Source organism: Erythrolamprus reginae, chromosome 5 (genome assembly GCF_031021105.1).
Source record: "Erythrolamprus reginae isolate rEryReg1 chromosome 5, rEryReg1.hap1, whole genome shotgun sequence".
In the NCBI taxonomy this organism is placed as follows: domain Eukaryota; kingdom Metazoa; phylum Chordata; class Lepidosauria; order Squamata; family Dipsadidae; genus Erythrolamprus; species Erythrolamprus reginae.
This window is the reverse complement of record NC_091954.1, coordinates 2,828,959-2,850,989: the sequence shown is the minus strand read 5'-3', so window position 1 is coordinate 2,850,989 and position 22,031 is coordinate 2,828,959. Positions and strand designations below refer to the sequence as shown.

The following is a 22,031-nucleotide window of genomic DNA, read 5'->3' as shown; positions in this document are numbered from 1 at the left end:
TCTTTCACAAAGTGAAACACACTTTGCTCTGGTTTAGTTTCAAAGCGGGGGAAAATCAGCACACAAAAGGTCAAAGTCAGCAAGGCAGGCATGAAACACCATGATCAGATAATCCTCCACAATGGCCAAACCCACAGGCTGCTCTTTATAGCAGCCTCACTAATGACCACCGCCCCACCCAACCACAGGTGGCCTCATTTTCTTTGATAATAATCTCTCAGTTGTTGCTGCCTATGCATCGCTCTCCGCATGCGTGGCTGTATCATTAACTCTTGTTCTGAATCCAAGGAGGAGCTAGATAATTGATCTCCTTCTGAGCTGTCTGCCCCACTCTCCTCCTCCCTGTCACTCATGTCTTCTTGCTCAGAGGAGCCTTCATCAGCAGATTCCACCGGGGGCAAAACAGGCCTGCAGCATGTGGATGTCTCCCCCACATCCACAGTTTTTGGGGCAGGAGCTGGGCCAGAGCTAACCAGAACACTTAGTATGCTGAATAACTATTATTTACATATATACATATCTACAAGCACAAAGCAGAAATAATCAACAAACCGCACATAGCAAGCACATAAAGGCAAAAAGGTGAATGAGCAATCCAGCATCATCGACAGGAGAGTACTGGCGCCCTCTTATGGCTAGCCAGCCAAAGTCCTTAAAGTGATATTACAACTGTAAATGTCATAAACTACAATAGGCAGTTTAACAGACATGGCGATCCCAAATAACAGTATGTACCATGTACATGATTTTTGCTCCATTTTAGCAATGCTCTGACTGCTCCATTTTCCCTTTCCCAGGAGCAGATGTTTTATGTGAAAACGATGAGCCCATTTTGGACCCTCCATCCCAACCAAACAGTGACATTGAGCTGGATGAAGAGGAATGGGACACAGGAATGGGAGAGACTTATGGGGAACCGACCAAGCCAGGCCTGGATTATAGTCCTATGTTGGAGAGCGAGGAGTCCAAAACACCTGAAACAGATCAGGGTCGTGGACATACCCCTCTGGATTTGACCTGTAGCCAGAAGGTAGGTAATGGCTGAAGTTGCTCAGTTGGTTGTTGGAGCAGTGACGTAGTTCGGGTACGACTCATGTCTGTTGAGAACTTCTGATTTGCTCTCCATATGTTTTTCACATCACATTTATGGTGAAATGGGTCTATATACAGAGATGGGCTGCTGCTTACTAGTGGGGATCATAGTTCCCTCTAAGCTGAGCAGTGAGCAATCGCTCACTTAAAAATCATCATCAACTCAGAGTTTTCCAAACCTGCCCAGAAGCCGAGAGGGAAAGAGTGAGAGGGAAGGAGAGAGAGAGGAAGAGAGAGAAACAGATAGAAAAAAGAGAGGAAGGAAAAGAGAAAGAAAAAGAATGGGAGTAAGGAAGAGAGAAAGAAAATCAAAATCTAGTTTGAAACTAGCTCAACTATTGAAGTGGCATTTTGATATTGATAGAGTTGCCCTGTTATGAGCTCACTGTTATAGACACACAGTACAGTATTTTATTTTGAAATTCTCTGAGGCAAAACAGGGTGGGTTTTTTGTTTGTTTGTTTGTTTGTTTGTTTGTTTATTTATTTATTTAATATTTCCATGCCGCCCAGTCCCAAAGGGACTGCCGCTCAGACACTATACTTTTCCGCCCACCCCCCAAAAAATTAGAGGGAACACTGGTGGGGATAGTAACTTTATGCACTATTTATTGAATATTTAATAGTTTTTAAATTGTTCTTCCTTCTCCAGTACCTTAGTATGATCCTTAATTACTTTCAAAATAGGAAATAATTAAATAGTCTGTTTTTACCCATCAACGCTTTAATAATTTTAATCATGATCTAGAACTGAACTTTGATAGCAATGAAAGAAAATTGAGCTACTTGCCTAATCTGTTATCATACGGAACATTTGTGGGATCAGTCCAAAACCTTCCTGTGCTCCTCAACAAATAACGCCGTCTATCATTTGTCCTTTTGGTGGCTATTCAAGTAATGTGATTTAATCCACTGAAAAATAGTCCAAGCATCTATTTCAAAAGTTCTCTTGGTCGGTAAGCCACTCCCACCCAGTCACGTGACCTTTAAGCCACTCCTTCCTGGTCACATGGCCAGCAAGCCACACCCACAAAATAAATCACACCCACAGTAGTAGTAGTAAAAAAAATTGGTAGCCCATCGCTGCCCATATATACTGTTGCAGTTCTGCCATGAAATATAAGTCTCCTTTTAAAAAGTGTTGTCTTAATAAAAGGTAACGTAATAAAAATATTTCAGATCTAGTTTCTTTCCTTGTAGGTAAGAGAGATACTACTACAAGCTTTAAAACAGGATGCTGGAAAGAAGCAGGCTGGTATTTCTTTTGAGCCTGAGCAAGGTGGGTAAAACTGAACACCAAATACAACCTGAACAAACAAGACTTTACAGACAACCCTCACTCCGTAAAAAACTTTAAAATACTCCTATCAAATGATCTAAGTGCCAAAGCCCACTGCTACAACATCACCAAAAAGGCTTCAAGAGTTGTTCACCTAATCCTACGTAGGTAATCTCACACTAGTAACCAGAGCATACAAAACTTTTGCCAGACCAATTCTTGAATACAGCTCATCTGTCTGGAACCCACACCGCATTTCGGACATAGCCTAGAAAATGTCCAGAGATACTTTACTAGAAGAGCCCTCCACTACTCCACTCGCAACAGAATACCCTACGCAACTAGACTCACAATCCTAGGTTTAGAAAGCGCAGAACTACGTCACCTTAAACACGACCTAAGCATAGCCCATAAAATCATCTGCTACACCATCCTTCCTGTCAACGACTACTTCAGTTTCAACCACAACAACACACGAGCACACAACAGATACAAACTCAAAGTAAACCACTCCAAACTTAACTGCAGGAAATACGACTTTAGTAACCGAGTAGTTGATGCATGGAACTCACTACCTGACTCTGTAGCATCATCACCTAACCCCCAAAACTTTCCCCTTTAGACTCTCCACTGTTGACCTGTCCTGATTCCTAAGAGGTCAGTAAGGGGCGTGCATAAATGCACCAGCGTGCCTGCCGTCCTCTATCCTAATGTTTCTCTCTTATTAGTATCATGTATATAATCTTTGTGTACCGCCAATACATACTTGACAAAACAAATAAATAAAATACAAACTAGTCAACTTGCCTGACTTTATTCAATAACAGTAACACAGTTGGAAGAGAGCTTGGAGGTCATTTAATCCAACCCCATGCTCACGCAGGAGACCTATACTTGATATATGACGAGTCATTTTGGGTATACAGTGTTCCCTCAATTTCCGCGGGGGATGCGTTCCGAGACCGCCCACGAAAGTCAAATTTCTGCAAAGTAGAGATGCGGAAGTAAAAACACTATTTTTGGCTATGAACAGTATCCCAAGCCTTCCCTTCACACTTTAAACCCCTAAACTGCAATTTTCCATTCCCTTAGCAACCATTTAGATTATTACTCACCATGTTTATTTATTAAAGTTTATTTACAAAAAATATTTATTAAAGGCAGACGAAAGTTTGGCGATGACACATGACATCATCGGGCAGGAAAAACCGTGGTATAGGGAAAAAACCCGCGAAGTATTTTTTAATTAATATTTTTGGAAAACCGTGGTATAGACTTTTCGCGAAGTTCGAACCCACGAAAATCAAGGGAACACTGTACCTATTTGCTTCTGATTATGGAGAGGGCACTGTGTTGTTGTTATTATTTTTTAAAAAATATTATTATTATTATTAATAATATATTATAATATATTAATAATTATTATTATGTATTATAATATATTGTTGTTGTTGTTATTATTATTTATTTATTTATTATTTATTATTTAGATTTGTATGCCGCCCCTCTCCGCAGACTCGGGGCGGCTCACAACAAAATAAAACAATTCATGACAAATCTAAATTATAGTTTAAAATATTTTAAAAACCCCATTTACTAAGCAAACATACATACAAACATACCATGCATTAATTGTATAGGCCCGGGGGAGATGTCTCAGTTCCACCATGCCTGACGACAAAGGTGGGTTTTAAGGAGCTTACGAAAGGCAAGGAGAGTAGGGGCAGTTCTAATCTCTGGGGGGAGTTGGTTCCAGAGAGTCGGGGCCGCCACAGAGAAGGCTCTTCCCCTGGGGCCCGCCAACTGACATTGTTTAGTTGATGGGACCCGGAGAAGGCCCACTCTGTGGGACCTATTATTATGTATTATAATATGTTGTTGTTGTTGTTGTTATTATTATTTTGCAAATAAATAACTCTCGTTCTCCATCTCTCTTTGTGTCAGGGAATGTCCTGCTTTTGAATAACGACGTTCTTCAGAGGTTAGAGACGCTCTTAAACCACGGCTGCCAAGGGTCAAATTGGACAGAGCTGGCCAAGAAATTGGGTCTTTGCAGTTTGGTGGAGATGTACAAAGACACAGTTTCCCCCAGCAGAAGACTCCTACTAAGCTATGAGGTCAGTCCTCTTTCTCTCACATGTTTCCCACCACCATCCCATTCTTGTAGAGGTTCCCCTTGCACATTTGTGGTAGTCGTCGTTGTGAGTCCTCCTTGTCCACCTTAGGTCATGTCAGATTCTAAGAAGGATGAGGCAGGCCCCTCTGGGTATCCTGGGCCAGGGGGGTTGCCAGAGGAAGCAGAGAGCGAGAGTGAGGGAGAAAGTGAAGTGAGCCCGAGGAACCACTAGAGGGGGCTGATGTGACAATGGGGGAGTGGTCCTAGTCAGAGGATGATGAAGACATGAGAGTGGAAAACCAGTGGATTGATCCTCACTATAGATTATTGAAAAGGCGAGAGGAGATACATAATAAAAGGCATTAGCTTACAGCCTTAGCCTCTTTGAGGTGTGATGTCACTTCCAGGCAGTATAAGGGCAAAGGATTGTGGGAAATGGGGTGTGGAGATTCAACGTCATTCAGTGGAAGAGACGCGAGGCTGGGGGGGATGTGATTGAACAAGGCTTAAAAATCATGATTTCTGCTACAATAAAAGACATTCTCTGTTGGATGCTATGCTTGGAAATATTCGGTGAGTGCTGCACTGCAGGCCACTGAAGCTGACTGTAGATCTGTAGGTCAGCGGTTCAAATCTCATCACCGGCTCCAGGTTGACTCAGCCTTCCATCCTTCCGAGGTGGGTCAAATGAGGACCCGGATTGTGGGGGGCAGTAGGCTGGCTCTGTTTTTAAAAAGAGCTATTGCTAAGATGTTGTAAGCCGCCCTGAGTCTAAGGAGCAGGGCGGCATAAAAATCGAATAAATAAATTAAATAAATAAATAAATAAATAAATAAGTAATAAATGGACTTTATCCAAGGAATGAAGATTTTTGGTGCCTTTCCCAAGACATACATAGAAACATAGAAGATTGACTGCAGAAAAAGACCTCACGGTCCATCTAGTCTGCCCTTATACTATTTCCTGTATTTTATCTTAGGATGGATCTAGGTTGATCCCAGGCATGTTTAAATTCAGCGACTGTGGATTTATCAACCACGTCTGCTGGAAGTTTGTTCCGAGCGTCTACTACTCTTTCAGTCAAATAATATTTTCTCACGTTGCTTTTGATCTTTCTCCCAACTAACCTCAGATTGTGCCCCCTTATTTTTGTGTTCACTTTCCTATTAAAAACAGTAATAATAATAATAATAATAATAATAATAATAATAATAATAATAATAGAGAAGACATTGATAACCAAAAAGAACAACAGTGAATGCCAATGATTTCACCAGAAAATAATTTGATATGCAACAAGACTGTAACCCTCCTTCTCTCAAGAGGAAATTGATGATATTTCTATGTTATTTGTAATTTTGTAATTGTCCAGGTGTTTTTTGTTGGTTTAGAAGTGTATGTATGTTTTTCTATTTTTTTGTGTGTGTATTGCAAATATTGCAAATATGTCAAGGTACATACGTTTTCTTGATAATGCTTTTTAAAAAACAAATTAATAAAAATTACTTTAAAAAAAATAAAATAAAAGCAAAATAAAAACCAGAAGCACACAAAATAATAAAAATAAAAACACTTCTCTCCTGAACCTTAGATTACAGTTAGCTCTAAAGATAACTCTCTCTGTGTTTCATTATGTGTGCTTGTTTTCAAATAAAATGTTTGATTTTATCATAAAATAAGTGATTTCGGTGTCGGGGTTCACTCTGAACCCCACTGAGCCCCATTCTTGAGTTTCCCTTTAATTTCTGATGTTTCCTCTCAGATTGCTGGCGGCAGCCTGGAAGGTCTGTTGGAAGCCCTGGGCTCCATGGGGCTGACGGAAGGTGTGAGTTTACTACAGAGATTAGAGACTTTCGACAAGCTGCAAAGCACAGGTAACGATACAGAGTACAGTGGCACCTCTACCTACAAACGCCTCTACTTACGGACTGTTCGAGATAAGAACCGGGTGTTCAAGATTTTTTTGCCTCTTCTCAATTTCCACTTACAAACCCGAGCCTCCGAAACTGTAACCGGAAAAGGCAGGGAGAAGCCTCCCTGGGGCCTCTCTAGGAATCTCCTGGGAGGAAACTGTAAGTGGAAAAGGCAGGGAGAAGCCTCTGTGGGGCCTCTCTAGGAATCTCCTGGGAGGAAACAGGACCGGAAGAGGCGGGGAGAAGCCTCCGTGGGGCCTCTCTAGGAATCTCCTGGGAGGAAACTGTAAGCGGAAAAGGCAGGGAGAAGCCTCTGTGGGGGCCTCTCTAGGAATCTCCTGGGAGGAAACAGGACCGGAAGAGGCGGGGAGAAGCCTCCGTGGGGCCTCTCTAGGAATCTCCTGGGAGGAAACTGTAAGCGGAAAAGGCAGGGAGAAGCCTCTGTGGGGCCTCTCTAGGAATCTCCTGGGAGGAAACAGGACCGGAAGAGGCGGGGAGAAGCCTCCGTGGGGCCTCTCTAGGAATCTCCTTGGAGGAAACTGTAAGCGGAAAAGGCAGGGAGAAGCCTCTGTGGGGCCTCTCTAGGAATCTCCTGGGAGGAAACTGTAAGCGGAAAAGGCAGGGAGAAGCCTCTGTGGGGCCTCTCTAGGAATCTCCTGGGAGGAAACAGGACCGGAAGAGGCGGAGAGAAGCCTCCGGGGGGCCTCTCTAGGAATCTCCTGGGAGGAAACAGGGCCTCCACCCTCTCTCTGTGGTTTCCCCAATCGCACGCATGATTTGCTTTGACATTGATTCCTATGGGAAAAATTGCTTCTCCTTACAAACTTTTCTACTTAAGACCCCGGTCACGGAACGAATTAAGCTCGTAAGTAGAGGCACCGCTGTACACAGTAAAGCTGCGAGGTGAACTGTGAATAGTAAAAGATCGCGATAACCTTTTCTCTCTACTTCAGAGTTGAAGGAAGACAGCGCTTACGGCAGCCAGTCGGTGGAGGCAGAAGCTACAACTTTATCTGGGAAGCTACAACCGGCCCCCTTGCTGGAATCACCTTCTTCCTGCCCTCACAACCAGCAGGAACAAGTTCACTGACACTAGATGCTCGTGGTGCCTCTCAGGACTCCAGGATGCTGCCCTCAGTGAGAATTGCTGTACCGTCAGGGCCGGGTCCATTTTTTCATGGACCGCCAGCTGCCTTTATCAGCCAAAGCCCCACAAATGTGGGGAAATGTTCTTGTGTGGTCCAAATATCAAGCTTTGAATCCAGGACTGCTCACATTCTACAACGTGTTAACTATGGTTCCCCTTCATATCTTAGCATGAGGGTTTGTTTGGCAATGAACGCTGCTGGAGTTTGGAGGTGGGGGAAAAAATAAGATTTCAGTGATCCACGCAGATTGGGATATTATAAATTCGTTTCTACAATTTTAATAACTATTGGGATACGCCATTCTTTTTATCGGCAGTTTCGATACACGCTGCCCAGTTTTTCTGGACCCATATTACTGCTTCCTTTCACATTCCTTACTCCAAAGAAGCCTTCTACTGCAGAATGGGTTGGATGAGGGGTTAACTCTGTTCTACTGTCTCTTCTATGTGTTGTAAGCCGCCCCGAGTCCTCGGAGAGGGGCGGCTTATAAATCCAATAAAAATAAACTCAATTTACTATTTATTGATGGTTTAGGCTTCCCTGAGTTGTGTGCCAAGAGGGGCAGCTATATAAATGGAATTACATAAAATAAACTTGTTTTTATAGCATTTCAACGATGCCAATTCTCCCAATAAACTCACTATCCTTGCTTATTGAAGCTCAGTTTGAAATAACTATTTTTAAATATTAAATCTCTTCCGGCATATGGATCTCCTTTGTTCAAAACAATTATAAATTTCATGGCCTGGAGGGGAAAAAATGCAAAATTGTTTAAAACCTTTTTTCTTGTTGCTGGAGGTTTACTTTAGCCGTGTTTTGATCTGGAAAAGGAAAATGTATATGAGAGAGCAAGATGCTGCAGCAATTATTACACTCTGCCAAAGGGAATTGTTTAACGTTCAGAAAGTTTCTTTAGACAAAAGTTGATGATGAATTGACTTTATAATGTAGAGCTGCAAAACCTCATATCTGTGCGCCTTTAAAATGTGGCTGAAATGAACATAAAATTTTAGAATAGTGAAGGTGGATGCCAGGTTCTTATATTAATAACATTCTCTTTGGCTAATTAACATGTAAAGTCAGATTAAAGTAAGATGTATGTACATTACTTTGCATGCAGAATCGGATATTTTCTGTGCCGAATTAAAATTTTCTACCTCTCTCGCTTAATGTATTTTTTCACCCTTCGCCAGCCTGGTTCTAAGGTTGAAAATCCTTTTTTCAGTACAGTGATCCCTCGATTTTTGCAGGGGTTGCGTTCCCAGACTGCCCATGAAAGCCGAATTTCTGCGAAGTAGAGATGCGGAAGTAAAAACACCATTTTTGGCTATGGACAGCCCAAAACTACCCCTGCGCACCGTTTTCCAAGGCCGCGCAAGGAGCCGGGCTTGAAGTTGGGGGCGGCGAGCAACGAAAGTGCGGAGGCCGGCAAAGATTGTTTTGAATGTCGGCCGCCCCCCCAGCGCCTCCGGCCCCCTCGCCGCTATTCCCGCCCACCCGATCTGCCCCTCTCACCGGCTTTCTTGGGGCACGGGTCCTACTGCAGCAGCGCTGGCGGCTACGGCTTCTCGTCCTCCTCATTCGGCTGCTCGCCGCTCTGAGCGCTTTGAGAATGCCCGCCCCTCTCGCAGTCCCTTAGCTGAGAGCGCTTTCGTCCCAGCTGTCAGCGAGGGGGCTGCAGGAGAGGCAGGGCAGGCATTCTCACAAAGAGAGCAACAGACAGAGCGAGATAGAAAGGAGAGAGGGAGAAAGTGAGAGAGAGAGAGCAAGAGGGGGGAGAGTGGAAGGTAGAGAGAGAGAAATGATAGAAAAAAGGGGAGAAAAAAAGAGAAATGAGAAAATGATTGAAGCTGAGAATGACAGGAAAGAGAAAGAAGTGACTCTTGGTGATGACGTATGACGTCATCGGGTGGGAAAAACCGTGGTATAGCCATTACGCGAAGTTTGAACTCACAAAAATCGAAGGATCACTGTATATTGCTTCAGTGGGCTGTTTTCTGCTAGCAATTTGCTACCTTTACCTTAATTCCTTTTAAAGTCATTATAAACCTTTTAAAAAGAAGCATCTTCCTTCTTCATTTTCTTCTATTTTTTTTACTTCCCATCTCGCAATCAAATCCTTATTTGGTTACAGAGCAGAAACCACAATTCATTAACATAAAATAGAAAAGTGTTGGCGTGTATACACACACAATACTGTGCAAAAAGCATTAGGCAGTTGTGCAAAAATGCTGTAAATTAAGAAACCTTTTTGAAATAGAAGCGTTAATAGGTTATTTTTTTTAACAATTAACAAAATGGAAAATAAATAACAAGAGAAATCCAAATCAAAGGGTGACCACCTTTTGTCTTCAAAACAGCATAAATTCATCCAGGTAATTCTTTTTCTTTCTCTTCTTTCCTTCCTTCCTTCCTTCACTTGATCATAATAACAACAGAGCTGGAAGGGACCTTGGAGGTCTTCTAGTCCAACCCCCTGCTTAGGCAGGAAACCCTACACTACTTCAGACAGATGGCTATCCAACATCTGCTTAAAAACTTCCAGTGTTGGGGCATTTATAACTTCTGGAGGCAAGCTGTTCCACTGATTGACTGTTCTTACTGTCAGGAAATTTCTCCTTAGTTCTAAGATGCTTCTCTCCTCGTTTAGTTACCACCCATTGCTGCTTCTTCTACCCTCAAGTGCTTTGGAGAATAGGTTGACTCCTTCTTTGTGGCAACCCCTGAGATTCTGGAAGGCTGCTATCCTGTCTCCCCTGGTCCTTCTTTCCATTAAACTAGCCATGCCCAGTTCCTGCAACCGTTCTTCGTATGTTTTAGCCTCCAGTGCCCTGATCATCTTTGTGGCTCTTCTCTGCACTCTTTCTAGGGTCTCAACATCCTTTTTGCATTGTGGTGACCAAAACTGAATGCAGAACTTCCTTTCAGAACCCACATAATCTGTGGATGTAGATGGGTGTCAAAACATTACTTCCAGGACTTCTTGCCTCTTCTTTACACTGAAGATAGCTCTTAATGATATTGGCTATACAGTGGTACCTCTACCTAAGAAGGCCTCTACTTACGAACTTTTCTAGATAAGAACCGGGTGTTCAAGATTTTTTTTGCCTCTTCTCAAGAACCATTTCCCACTTACAAACCCTAGCCTCTGACAATGTAAACGGAAAAGGCAGGAAGACGCCTCCATGGGGCCTCTCTGGGAATCTCCTGGGAGGGAACAGGGCCGGAAAAGGCAGGGAGAAGCCTCCATGGGACCTCTCTGGGAGTCTCCTGGGAGGAAACAGGGCCGGAAAAGGCGTGGAGAAGCCTCCGTTGGGCCTCTCAGAATCTCCTGGGAGGGAATAGGGCTGGAAAAGGCAGGGAGAAGCCTCCATGGGTTCTCTCTAGGAATCTCCTGGGAGGAAACAGGGCCAGAAAAGGCAGGGAGAAGCCTCTGTGGGTTCTCTCTAGGAATCTCCTGGGAGGAAACGGACGGAAAAGGTGGGGAGAAGCCTCCGTGGGGCCTCTCTAGGAATCTCCTGGGAGGAAACAGGGCCTCCACCCTCCCTGTGGTTTCCCCAATCACACGCATTATTTGCTTTTACCTTGATTCCTATGGGAAAAATTGCTTCTTCTTACAAACTTTTCTACTTAAGAACCTGGTCACGGAACGAATTAAGTTCATAAGTAGAGGCGCCACTGTCATTTGGTAGAGGCGAGTATGATATACAGTAATATTTGTAGGAAATAACAGCTGCCCTCAATACCACCATTAAATCCTTTGCAATGCAAGGCTCCAAACGACACTTTTGTGCAAATGACAAAGCTATGTGTGTGAATGCAGAACTGATCAGAGTTACAAGTAAACAATCAGACCTTTTTTTATTCAGTGTAAAACATGTAATTCCTGGGTTACATTGCTGGTACCTTGTCAAGGAATGGGAATTATTTTCCTAGGAACCACCCGAGTTTTTTTGGGGGGTTATTAAGGTGGTTCTTCTTAATGGCCATTTTAGAACAAGTGCTTTTGTGCATCTACATAACCCAGCAACGTCCTAAAGATTTCTGAGGACAAAATATATGGTGCTTTCCACTCATTTCATATTGAGGTGGTCAGTTATCGGTGTTTGAATCAGGCATCTGAAGTCGTGGGTCCTGATTTATGGCATTCAAAACAACACATTCTTTATCCTGTTTCTGTAATACAGAAAGAGTATGAAGGAGAACTGTAGATGTTTCAGATGATTTCCTCCAGTAGCTGAAGAAGAAACTACAATGGGTTGGCTTTTTTTCTTTTTTTAATAGTCCGCGTAGAACCGAAGAAACCGGGATGTATTTTGAGATCCAGTATCGGATCCCTGGAAGTGGTTGTTTGTCTCTCGGGTGTCACCCTGCAACAAATACAGTAGTACCTCTAGATACGAGCTGCTCCACATGCGAGTATTCCAAGATACGAGCCACGAGGGGAGAGAAATTTCTTTTCGAGACCCGAGCTCAAATTCGGGATACGAGCCGAGCGTCCACTAGGTGGCGCAAGAATCCTTGCTTCTGGTTATCTCGGCGGGGAAAAACAAAGGCTAAAGCCATTTGTTCCAGATACGAGTTGTTCGACATACAAGCTCCCTTCTGGAACGAATTAAACTCGTATCTAGAGGTACTACTGTATACGTAATTTTACCACCTCTCCAGGATTTCATCTGCCCCGGTGATGAGCTTGGTCCTTTTATCTTTCACTTGCATACATAAATAACACTGTCACCAAGCTTGGAGCCTTTTGAAGTTATAAATTAAGGGACCGGGTTATCTATACTACATAATCAATAGGTTTTCTTCTATTCATAAATTACTTGCAGGATCTAATCAGGCCTAAGACCAGCAGGGCCACTATGGTTTTCTGCTGTGGAACAGGAGAATGGGAGGCAGCCGCTAGCCCTGGTTTTAGCTGTTAATGATAGTTCCCTTTCGAAGCATAGGCAAACTCTGCCCAGTTTTGTTGAGAGGCGAACAGCTATCGGGATAAGTCGCGATCCAACTTGCGCTGATGAGAAAGTAACGGAGCCATTCCGAGAGAGCTGCTGGTGGTGGTGAAAGAAGAACTGGGCTTCTGGGAAGAAGTTGCTCCTGTGTTGGATCTGCAGAGGAGACGATGAACCTCTGCCCCCCAATACGCCCTAAGTATTACTGAACGTAAAAGCCTCTTTTCTGCATGCGGAAATTACCTTTGTGATTCAGCATTATCCAGTACTAAAAACTGTAAAATATATCACAAAAATTGTAAGAAAAGGAAGGGAGTCTCCTTTTTTCTCCTCCCCACTTTCCTAATTCTTGGTTTTGCAAGAGATAGAAAAAAGTTGGTGCAGCGAAGAATGCAGAATCTGCTACTTAGCCGTGAAGTTTAGTACTTGCACCCATAAGCCATAGTCGGATTATACTGGGAGTGCCGTATAATGTAGGACTGTAGTCATCTCTTTCCACTGGTGAAGTTGGTACAGAATTAGGCCCATTTGTAATGTCTTCCCTTCCCTCCTGACCACGAACAATGACAATTTGCAAATTTCAAGGACAGGAATGCCATGTTCTTTTGCCGAGCGCGATCCTCTAACATCTTTGTGGTTTGCTGGTAGCTTACTGATTGTTGCATTTTGTCTTGGAACTGGTGCCAGCTGGCTCCTGGTTCAAGGGAAGGCTGGAGTGGGAATCCTTGAAGGTGTCTTCTGAGCTCCCCGTTGTAGCGAACAGGGCGGCTTCCAAAGTACCCAGATCCTCAGAGCCGGTCTTCAACTTGGTGCGCATGAGCGTAGCATAAATGCCATAGCGCAATTTCTGCGGAAAGCAAGAAACAACAGGTTGGGTGCCCGGCTTGGCTGACGTGGTAATAGCAGCTATGGACTAAAGAAAATGCAAAGGGGTAACACATAAACAATCTGAATTATTAGGGGTAACACATCTACGGAGAGGGGCGGCATACAAATCTAATAGATAGATAGATAGATAGATAGATAGATAGATAGATAGATAGATAGATAGATAGATAGATAGATAGATAGATAGATAGAAAGAGATAGATAGAAAGATAGATAGATAGATAGAAAGATAGATAGATAGATAGATAGATAGAAGATAGATAGAAGATAGATAGATAGAAAGATAGATAGATAGATAGATAGATAGAAGATAGAAAGATAGATAGATAGAAGATAGATAGATAGAAAGATAGATAGAAAGATAGATAGATAGAAAGATAGATAGAAAGATAGAAGATAGATAGATAGATAGATAGATAGATAGATAGAAGATAGATAGATAGATAGATAGATAGAAAGATAGATAGAAAGATAGATAGATAGATAGATAGATAGATGATAGATAGAAGATAGATAGAAGATAGATAGAAGATAGATAGATAGATAGATAGATAGAAAGATAGATAGATAGATAGAAGATAGATAGAAGATAGATAGAAGATAGATAGATAGATAGATAGAAAGATAGATAGATAGATAGATAGATAGATAGATAGATAGATAGATAGATAGATAGATAGAAGATAGATAGAAGATAGATAGATAGATAGATAGATTAGATAGATAGATAGATAGAAAGATAGATAGAAGACAGATAGATAGAAGACAGATAGATAGATAGAAGATAGATAGATTGATAGATAGATAGATAGATAGATAGAAGACAGACAGACAGACAGACAGACAGACAGAAGATAGATAGATAGATAGATAGATAGATAGATAGATAGATAGATAGATAGAAGATAGATAGATAGAGGATAGATAGTTAGATAGATAGATAGATAGATAGATAGATAGATAGATAGATAGATAGATAGATAGATAGATAGATAGATAGATAGATAGATAGATAGATAATCTGACATTGTGTTTATAGAAACATAGAAGACTGACGGCAGAAAAAGACATCCTGGTCCATCTAGTCTGCCCTTAAACTATTTCCTGTATTTTATCTTAGGATGGATCTATGTTTATCCCAGGCATGTTTCAATTCAGTGACTGTGGATTTACCAACCACGTCTGCTGGAAGTTTGTTCCAAGGATCTACTACTCTTTCAGTCAAATAATATTTTCTTGTGTTGCTTTTGATCTTCCCCCCAACTAACTTCAGATTGGGTCCCCTTGTTCTTGTGTTCACTTTCCTATTAAAAACACTTCATTCCTGAACCTTATTTAACCCTTTAAACCATTTAAATGTTTCAATCATGTCTCCCCTTTTCCTTCTGTCCTCCAGACAATACAGATGGAGTTCATGAAGTCTTTCCTGATACGTTTTATGCTTAAGACCTTCCACCATTCTTGTAGCCCGTCTTTGGACCCCTTCAATTTTGTCAATATCTTTTTGTAGGTGAGGTCTCCAGAACTGAACACAGTATTATTCCAAATGTGGTCTCAACAGCATTCTATATAGCGGGATCATAATCTCCCTCTTCCTGCTTGTTATACCTCTGGCTATGCAGCCAAGTTTCTACTTACTTCAAATATCAGGTATTCTTCTTTCTGCTTCAGTTCCTCATACTCCTTGCCTTTCACCTTCTTCTCGGGAAGGGAGGAACGATGCTCCAGGAGTTCCGCTGCCATGGCTTTAAATTTCATTTCATGACCCTTCAGTTGCTCTTCCTATGGAAGAATGGGAGGGGGAAAGTCGCTCGGTCTCTTATTTTATTTATTTATTTATTTTATTTATTTATTTTGTCCAATACATAATACACATTGAAGAGAATAGATACGTAATAATATAAAGAAAAGAATAGAAGAAAAGATATAAAAGTGTAGGTGAACATATTTGAAAGGAAGAAAAGATAAAGGAGATAAAGGAGAGACAATTGGACAGGGGACGGAAGGCACACTGGTGCACTTATGCACGCCCCTTACTGACCTCTAAGGAACCTGGAGAGGTCAATCGTGGATAATCTAAGGGGAAAATGTTGGGGGTTGACACTACTGAGTCAGGTAATGAGTTCCACGCTTCAACAACTCGGTTGCTGAAGTCATATTTTTTACAGTCAAGTTAATATTAAGTTTGAATCTGTTGCGTGCTCTTGTGTTGTTGCGATTGAAGCTGAAGTAGTCATTGACAGGTAGAACGTTGCAGCATATGATCTTGTGGGCAATACTTAGATCATGTTTTAGGCAACGTAGTTCTAAGCTTTCTAGACCTAGGATTGATAGTCTGCTTTAATTGTAGGACCTCCTACTGCGTTTGCCTGAAAATAAGACATGTCCCGAAAATAAGCCCTAGCCTGATTTTTAAACGTTGCTCTCGGATGCTGGTGCGCACAAAAGCAAAAAACCCAAGCCAGAACATGGGTGTACCTGCAGTTCCATGTGCGATTTTGCTACCTGCACAGGTGGCAGTAGCATAATTGCGTTGGATTCCACTACCACTCAGAGCCACAGGGACAAACACACGTCACCGTTCCACCTTAGCAGCCCACCTCTGGTTAGAACTTATTATAACCCCAATTTTTCTCATAAGAACCTAAGAAGAGCCCTGCTGAATCGGGCCAAAGCCCATCGAGTCCAGCATTCTGTGTCCTACAGTGGCCCCCCAATTGTCCATGGGGCTCTTGAGCAGAAAGAGAAGGTAAACCCTCCCTTTCCCTTGACCCCCAACAAATGGGACCCAAGGGAACCCTGCCTGCCTCAACTCAAAGAGGGAGAGGGGGAGGTAGGGAGGGAGAGAGAGAGAAGGAAGGAAGGAAGGAAGGAAGGAGAAAGACAGAGAGAGGGAGGGAAGAAGGGAGGGAGAGAGAGAGAAGGAAGGAAGGAGAAAGACAGAGAGAGGGAGGGAAGAAGGGAGGGAGAGAGAGAAGGAAGGAAGGAAGGAGAAAGACAGAGAGAGGGAGGGAAGAAGGGACAGAGGGAGAGAGAGCGAGAAGGAAGGAAGGAAGGAAGGAAGGAAGGAAGGAAGGAAGGAAGGAGTAAGACAGAGAATACATAAGAACCTAAGAAGAGCCCTGCTGAACCGGGCCAAAGCCCATCGAGTCCAGCATTCTGTGTCCCACACTGGCCCACCAATTGTCCATGGGGATCTTGAGCAGAAAGAGAAGGCAAGACCCTCCATTTCCCCTGACCCCTAACAAATGGGACCCAAGGGAACCCTGCCTGCCTCCACCAACATAGAGGCGGCACTTGGACATCTGTTTCAATAACCACCTATGATACACTTGGCATCCATGAATCTGTCTAATCCTGCCTTGAAACTATCCAGGCTGACAGCTGTCACAACCTCTTCTGGAAGGGAATTCCATCAACCAAGGACCCTCTGGGTGAAGAAATATTTCCCTTGATTTGTCCTCACTTTCTTACCTATGAGCTTTAGGGAGGGGCCCCTTGTCCTAGTATTGTGCAATAAAGAAAATAATTTCTCTCTATCCACCATTTCTATCCCATGCAGGATTTTATACCCTTCGATCAAGTCCCCCCTTCAACGCCGTCTTTCAAGGCTGAAGAGGCCAAGGTGTTGCAACCTGGTTTCCTAAGGGAGGGGCTCTCCAGTTCTTCCAGAATAATACCAGAATCACGAAACAATGAAGAATGAAGAGGACCCCCTTACCTGTGATAGCCTTGTGGAAGAACTGGGCAGTAACGGGCGAGTGAATTTCTTTTGGGATCCAATGGCAGCTGGAAACGGGGGAGCGGAGTACATGGCTGCTACCACATTAATCCGTGTGATCCAGGAATGCATTTGCTCCGTGTTCCTGGAGCAGGGTGGAAAAGAGATGTCAGTCTCTAAAATCACATCGTGGGCTAAACATAGCTTGCCAACCCCCCCCCCCAAAAAAAACTTTCTTTCTTTCTTTCTTTCCTTCTTTCCTTCTTTCTTTCCTTCCTTCCTTCTTTCTTTCCTTCCTTCCTTCCTTCTTTCCTTCCTTCCCTCCCTCCTTCCTTCCTTCCTTCCTTCCTCCCTCCCTCCCTCCCTCCCTTCCTTTTCTTTCATTTCTACCCCGCCCTTCTCGAGGCGACTCAGGGCGGCCTACAACATTAAATATAACAATACATAAGAACTCAAATAATTACAAAATATGAAAATGTACTAAAACATTTTCAAAGACACCCCCGCACACACATTCATCCAATCATATCTCGTATCGGTATTCCCCCAGTCTCATCCCTCACGGCCCCCATGCCTGCCGGCAAAGGTAGGTTTTTAAAGTTTTATGAAAGACCAAGAGGGAGAGGGTGGAACATATCTCCCGAGGGAGTTCCCTCCAGAGGGCAGGGGCCGCCACAGAGAAGGCTCTTCCCATAGGCCCTTGCCAAATGACACTGTCTGGCCGACGGGACCTGGAGAAGCCGACTCTGTGGGGCCTAACCGGCTGCTGGGGATACATGAGGCAGAAGACGGTGCCATAGATAGTCTGGTCCTAAGCTATGTAGGGCTTTGTAGGTCATAACCAGCAGTTTGAACTGTTGTGATTTGCCTAAGCGACCAATAGATCAGTGACCGTGAACCTTTTTCGGGTAGAGTGCAAGCGATAGTATGAGCACACCCGTAATGCAATGCCCTTCCCCAAACACAGGGGCACAACCCCCAGATATGCGCTCAGGCCTCACTGAAGTCTCTAGACCAGGGTTTCCCAACCTTGGTCACTTGAAGATATTTGGACTGGGGAATTCTGGGAGTTGAAGTCCAGATACCTTCAACGTTGCCAAGGTTGGGAAACACTGCTTTATAGAAACATTCTGTTACATAATAATTGAGCCATTCTTGCTGTCCTCGGAGTTCAGGAAAGCCTCACGAGAGTGAAAAACGGCCCAACAGGGAGTTCAGAAACAAACTTCCGGTTGGCCCGCTACTCCATTTTTTGCCGTCCCCCAGGCGTCATGAGGCTTGGCCAGCACGTACACGTGCCGTAGGTTTGCCATTCCTGCACGAATCCCAGTGACCGATTAGGTCCCACAGAGTGGGCCTTCTCCGGGTCCCGTCAACTAAACAATGTCGGTTGGCGGGTCCAGGGGAAGAGCCTTCTCTGTGGCGGCCCTGACTCTCTGGAACCAGCTCCCCCCAGAGATTAGAACTGCCCCTACCCTCCTTGCCTTTCGTAAACTCCTCAAAACCCACCTTTGTCCTCAGGCATGGGGAACTGAGATATTTCCCCCGTGGCCTATACAATTTATGTATGGTATGTTTGTAGCTATGTCTGCTTAAAAATTGGTTTTTTTAACTATTTTAAATTTTAAATTGTAAATTATTAGATTTGTCATGAACTGTTTTATTGTGTTGTGAGCCGCCCCGAGTCTACGGAGAGGGGAGGCATACAAATCTAATAAATAATAATAATAATAATAATAATAATAATAATAATAATAATAATAATGGAGCCTTCTAATAATGTAGATCAATAATTCCGGTTCCGGGTGAGCAGTGAGGAGCATGGTGGGTCCGCTGCTCCCCTGAATGACGGGAATCATCAGGAAAATGGGTCAATCCGGGCTTAAGACGGTTGGAGATGGGTCGGAGCCTACTAGCCACTTTGTCCCCCTACTTCTGTGATCTTGAGGGTTGGGAACTTTCCCGCCTGTTGGGGGGGCCGCCGAGAAAGACCGCGGCAAGGAAAGGTGGCCAGTGAAGTATGGAGATGGCGGCGGCGTTCGGCGTTTGGTGTTTGGCGGAGCCTCGCAGAGGGCACAACCTCGGTGAGATGCAGCCTTGCTGGAGAGAGGGGAGAGGACGAAGGAACGCCGAGCCATTGCTGAGGGGGTGTCGAGGGTGCCGAGGGAGAGCTGACAGAGCGCGGCACCAGAGGAACATCTTGCCGGCGCGGAGAATGGCGGCGGGAACCGGATAGAGGTCGGAGGCTCGCGGCGCCGGCGGAGAGGTGATGAGAGAAATTGTGGGGAGTAAAGGGAGCCGAGTCCCCTACTGAGATGGATCCCCAGCTCGACTCCGGAGGTGAGAGGTCTGGTGCCGAGATGGTGATGATTGGGAGCGGCAGAGACAATACGGGAGAGAGAGAGAGAGAGAGACAGCGGGGAAGAATGGAGTCCAGTGTCGGAAGCTAGCCGTAACACCAACAGACGAACGAGGACATCTAGGGGCAATTAAGTTAGCCCCCTCCCGTTGGCACCAGTGGGTGAGAGCTACTGGGGGCCAAGGGGAGTTAAAAAAACTGAGGACTATTCTATTTACTTCCTCCCCCCCCCCTCTTCCCCTTTTAACCTTAATCTCTGTGATCTATGTATACTACTGCTGAAAGACTATGCTCCCGGTGGACTGTGGATGAATTGAAGAACACTGCCCCCTTGTGGACTGTTTTTAAAAAAGACACCCAGAAAGAGAGAAAATTTTTAAGATCAAGGCTTTTTAAATTAGACTAAGACCTAAGACCTGTGAAGACCAGAAGAACATCATGCCTGGACTGACTGATTACTGATGATTGAAGAATATTTTTAAGATCTGTTTATACCATCAACGAAATTAATTTTATATTAATCTATATTAACTTATAATTTTAGTGTATATTGTATATAGTTATATTTTTAACAGTTTTTAGTGTTTTTTAAATTGTTATTAACTGTCATTTTATACTATTATTAATTTAATTGATTTTTAACGTTATTAGGGTTCTAAGTAATGGATGATTGGGATAAATTTGCTTGTGGTTACGAATCGAATGACTGGTACGATTGGATGGGCGAGGGCGGGGGCGGGGGGGGGGATATGGTATGGATGAGTGTATCGATAGTAGTGTGAATGATATGTCTGGCCCACCTGACGCCCGGGAGACAGGAGAGGGAGGGGCACCGATCTCTGGGGTGCAGGGGGTCGGAATATCCCTGTGTTGCTGGGGAGAGGCAGATATGGCGGGGGCCACAGAGTTAGCCGTTCCAGGGGAACGAGGGACCGTTGCTTAATAACGGTCCCCTGTTCTGGCTCTGTGAGCCCAATCTTGGGTACTGGTGATGAGTGTAACTCTGGCCCTGGGCTCAGGTTGCTGCTGTTGAATGCCAGGTCGGTGGTTAATAAAGCTCTCCTCATCCGGATTTGATCCTGGATGAGGAGGCCGACCTGGCATGTATTACTGAAACCTGGCTGGGCCCGGAGGGAGGTGTTCCTCTCTCTGAAATTTGCCCAGCCGGGTTTCAGATATGGCATCAACCGCGACCCCAGGGGAGGGGGGGAGGAGTGGCTATTGTAGCCAGGGAGAGCCTTTGCCTGCGTAGACTCATTGCTCCGGAAATAGCGGGTTGCGAGTCTCTCTTGATGAAGTTGGACTTAGGAGTTCAGGTGGGCTTATTTCTCACGTACCTGCCTCCCAGCTGCGTGTCAAAAGCCCTGCCTGTGCTACTCGAGGAGGTAGCCGGGTTGGCGGTAGAGTTCCCCAGACTTATTGTCTTGGGGGACTTCAATCTGCCGTCACTCGGCGAAACCTCTGGGTTGGCACAGGAGTTCATGGCCACCATGACAGCCGTGGACCTGACTCAAGTAGTTCAGGGTCCGACTCACGAGGGAGGGCACGCACCTGACATGGTATTCCTCTCCGAGCAATTGAGTAATGGTCTGAGACTAAGGGGCTTAGAAGTGTTGCCTTTGTCATGGTCAGACCATTTTCTACTACGGCTTGACTTCCTGGCTCCAATCCTCCCCCGCAGGGAGGCGGAACCAATGAAGATGTTCCGCCCCAGGCGCCTGATGGACCCAGAGGGCTTTCAGACGGCGCTTGGGGTTATTCCAGAGGCACTCGTCCACAGTTCGGCGGAGTCTCTCGCGGAGGCCTGGAACAGGGCTGCAGCGGGGGCTCTTGACCGGATTGCGCCTTTGCGACCTCTCCATGGCGCTAGACCCCGTAGAGCCCCATGGTTCAACGAGGAGCTCCGGGAGTTGAAACGCCAAAAGAGACGTCTAGAGAAGCGATGGAGGAAGAGTAGGTCTGAATCCGATCGAACACTTGTAAGAGCTTTTATTAAGACTTACAAAGTGGCGCTCAAGGCGGCAAGATGCGCGTACCATGCCGCCTTGATTGCATCAGCGGAATCCCGCCCGGCCGCTCTGTTTAGGGTGACCCGCTCCCTTCTCAACCAGGGGGGAGTTGGGGAGCCCTTACAGAGTAGTGCCGAGGATTTTAACACGTTTTTCGCTGATAAAGTCGCTCGGATCCGGGCCGATCTCGACTCCAATTGTGTAACAGAGTCGACTGACAACGAGTCAGTCGAGGTGACTGGGGCACGTACTTGTCCACCTGTCTGGAAGAGTTTGATCTGGTGACACCTGATGAAGTGGACAAGGCCATCGGAGCTGTGAGTTCCGCCACCTGTTTACTGGATCCGTGTCCCTCCTGGTTGGTTTCGGCCAGCAGGGAGGTGACACGGAGCTGGGCCCAGGAGATTACCAACGCTTCCTTGGGGAGGGGAGTTTTTCCATCACTCTATAAAGAAGCGCTTGTGCGCCCCCTCCTCAAGAAGCCCTCTCTGGACCCAGCCGTACTTAACAACTATCGTCCAGTCTCCAACCTTCCCTTTATGGGGAAGGTTG

General features: G+C 44.7%; 2 protein-coding genes across 8 annotated transcripts in view; one reads left to right on the top strand and one right to left on the bottom strand.

Moving 5' to 3' along the window:
• NFKB2 (nuclear factor kappa B subunit 2) overlaps nt 1-8,711 on the top strand; it is a 45,105-nt gene extending 36,394 nt beyond the window's left edge. For all 7 annotated transcript variants that reach the window (XM_070751974.1, XM_070751978.1, XM_070751976.1 and 4 more), the window contains 5 exons: nt 798-1,030; nt 2,292-2,370; nt 4,315-4,487; nt 6,249-6,360; nt 7,353-8,711. In XM_070751974.1, coding sequence (XP_070608075.1) covers nt 798-1,030; nt 2,292-2,370; nt 4,315-4,487; nt 6,249-6,360; nt 7,353-7,489 — 734 coding nt within the window. In that variant the 3' untranslated portion in view covers nt 7,490-8,711. The remainder of the gene's footprint in view (nt 1-797; nt 1,031-2,291; nt 2,371-4,314; nt 4,488-6,248; nt 6,361-7,352) is intronic.
• Nucleotides 8,712-11,382: 2,671 nt separating this feature from the next.
• The window catches only part of PSD (pleckstrin and Sec7 domain containing), a 59,219-nt gene continuing 48,570 nt past the window's right edge, over nt 11,383-22,031 (bottom strand). The window contains exons 14-16 of the mRNA XM_070751902.1: nt 17,112-17,256; nt 15,029-15,172; nt 11,383-13,349 (exon numbers count right to left, since the gene is read on the bottom strand). Of these exons, the coding sequence (XP_070608003.1) occupies nt 13,152-13,349; nt 15,029-15,172; nt 17,112-17,256 (487 nt within the window). The 3' untranslated portion in view covers nt 11,383-13,151. The remainder of the gene's footprint in view (nt 13,350-15,028; nt 15,173-17,111; nt 17,257-22,031) is intronic.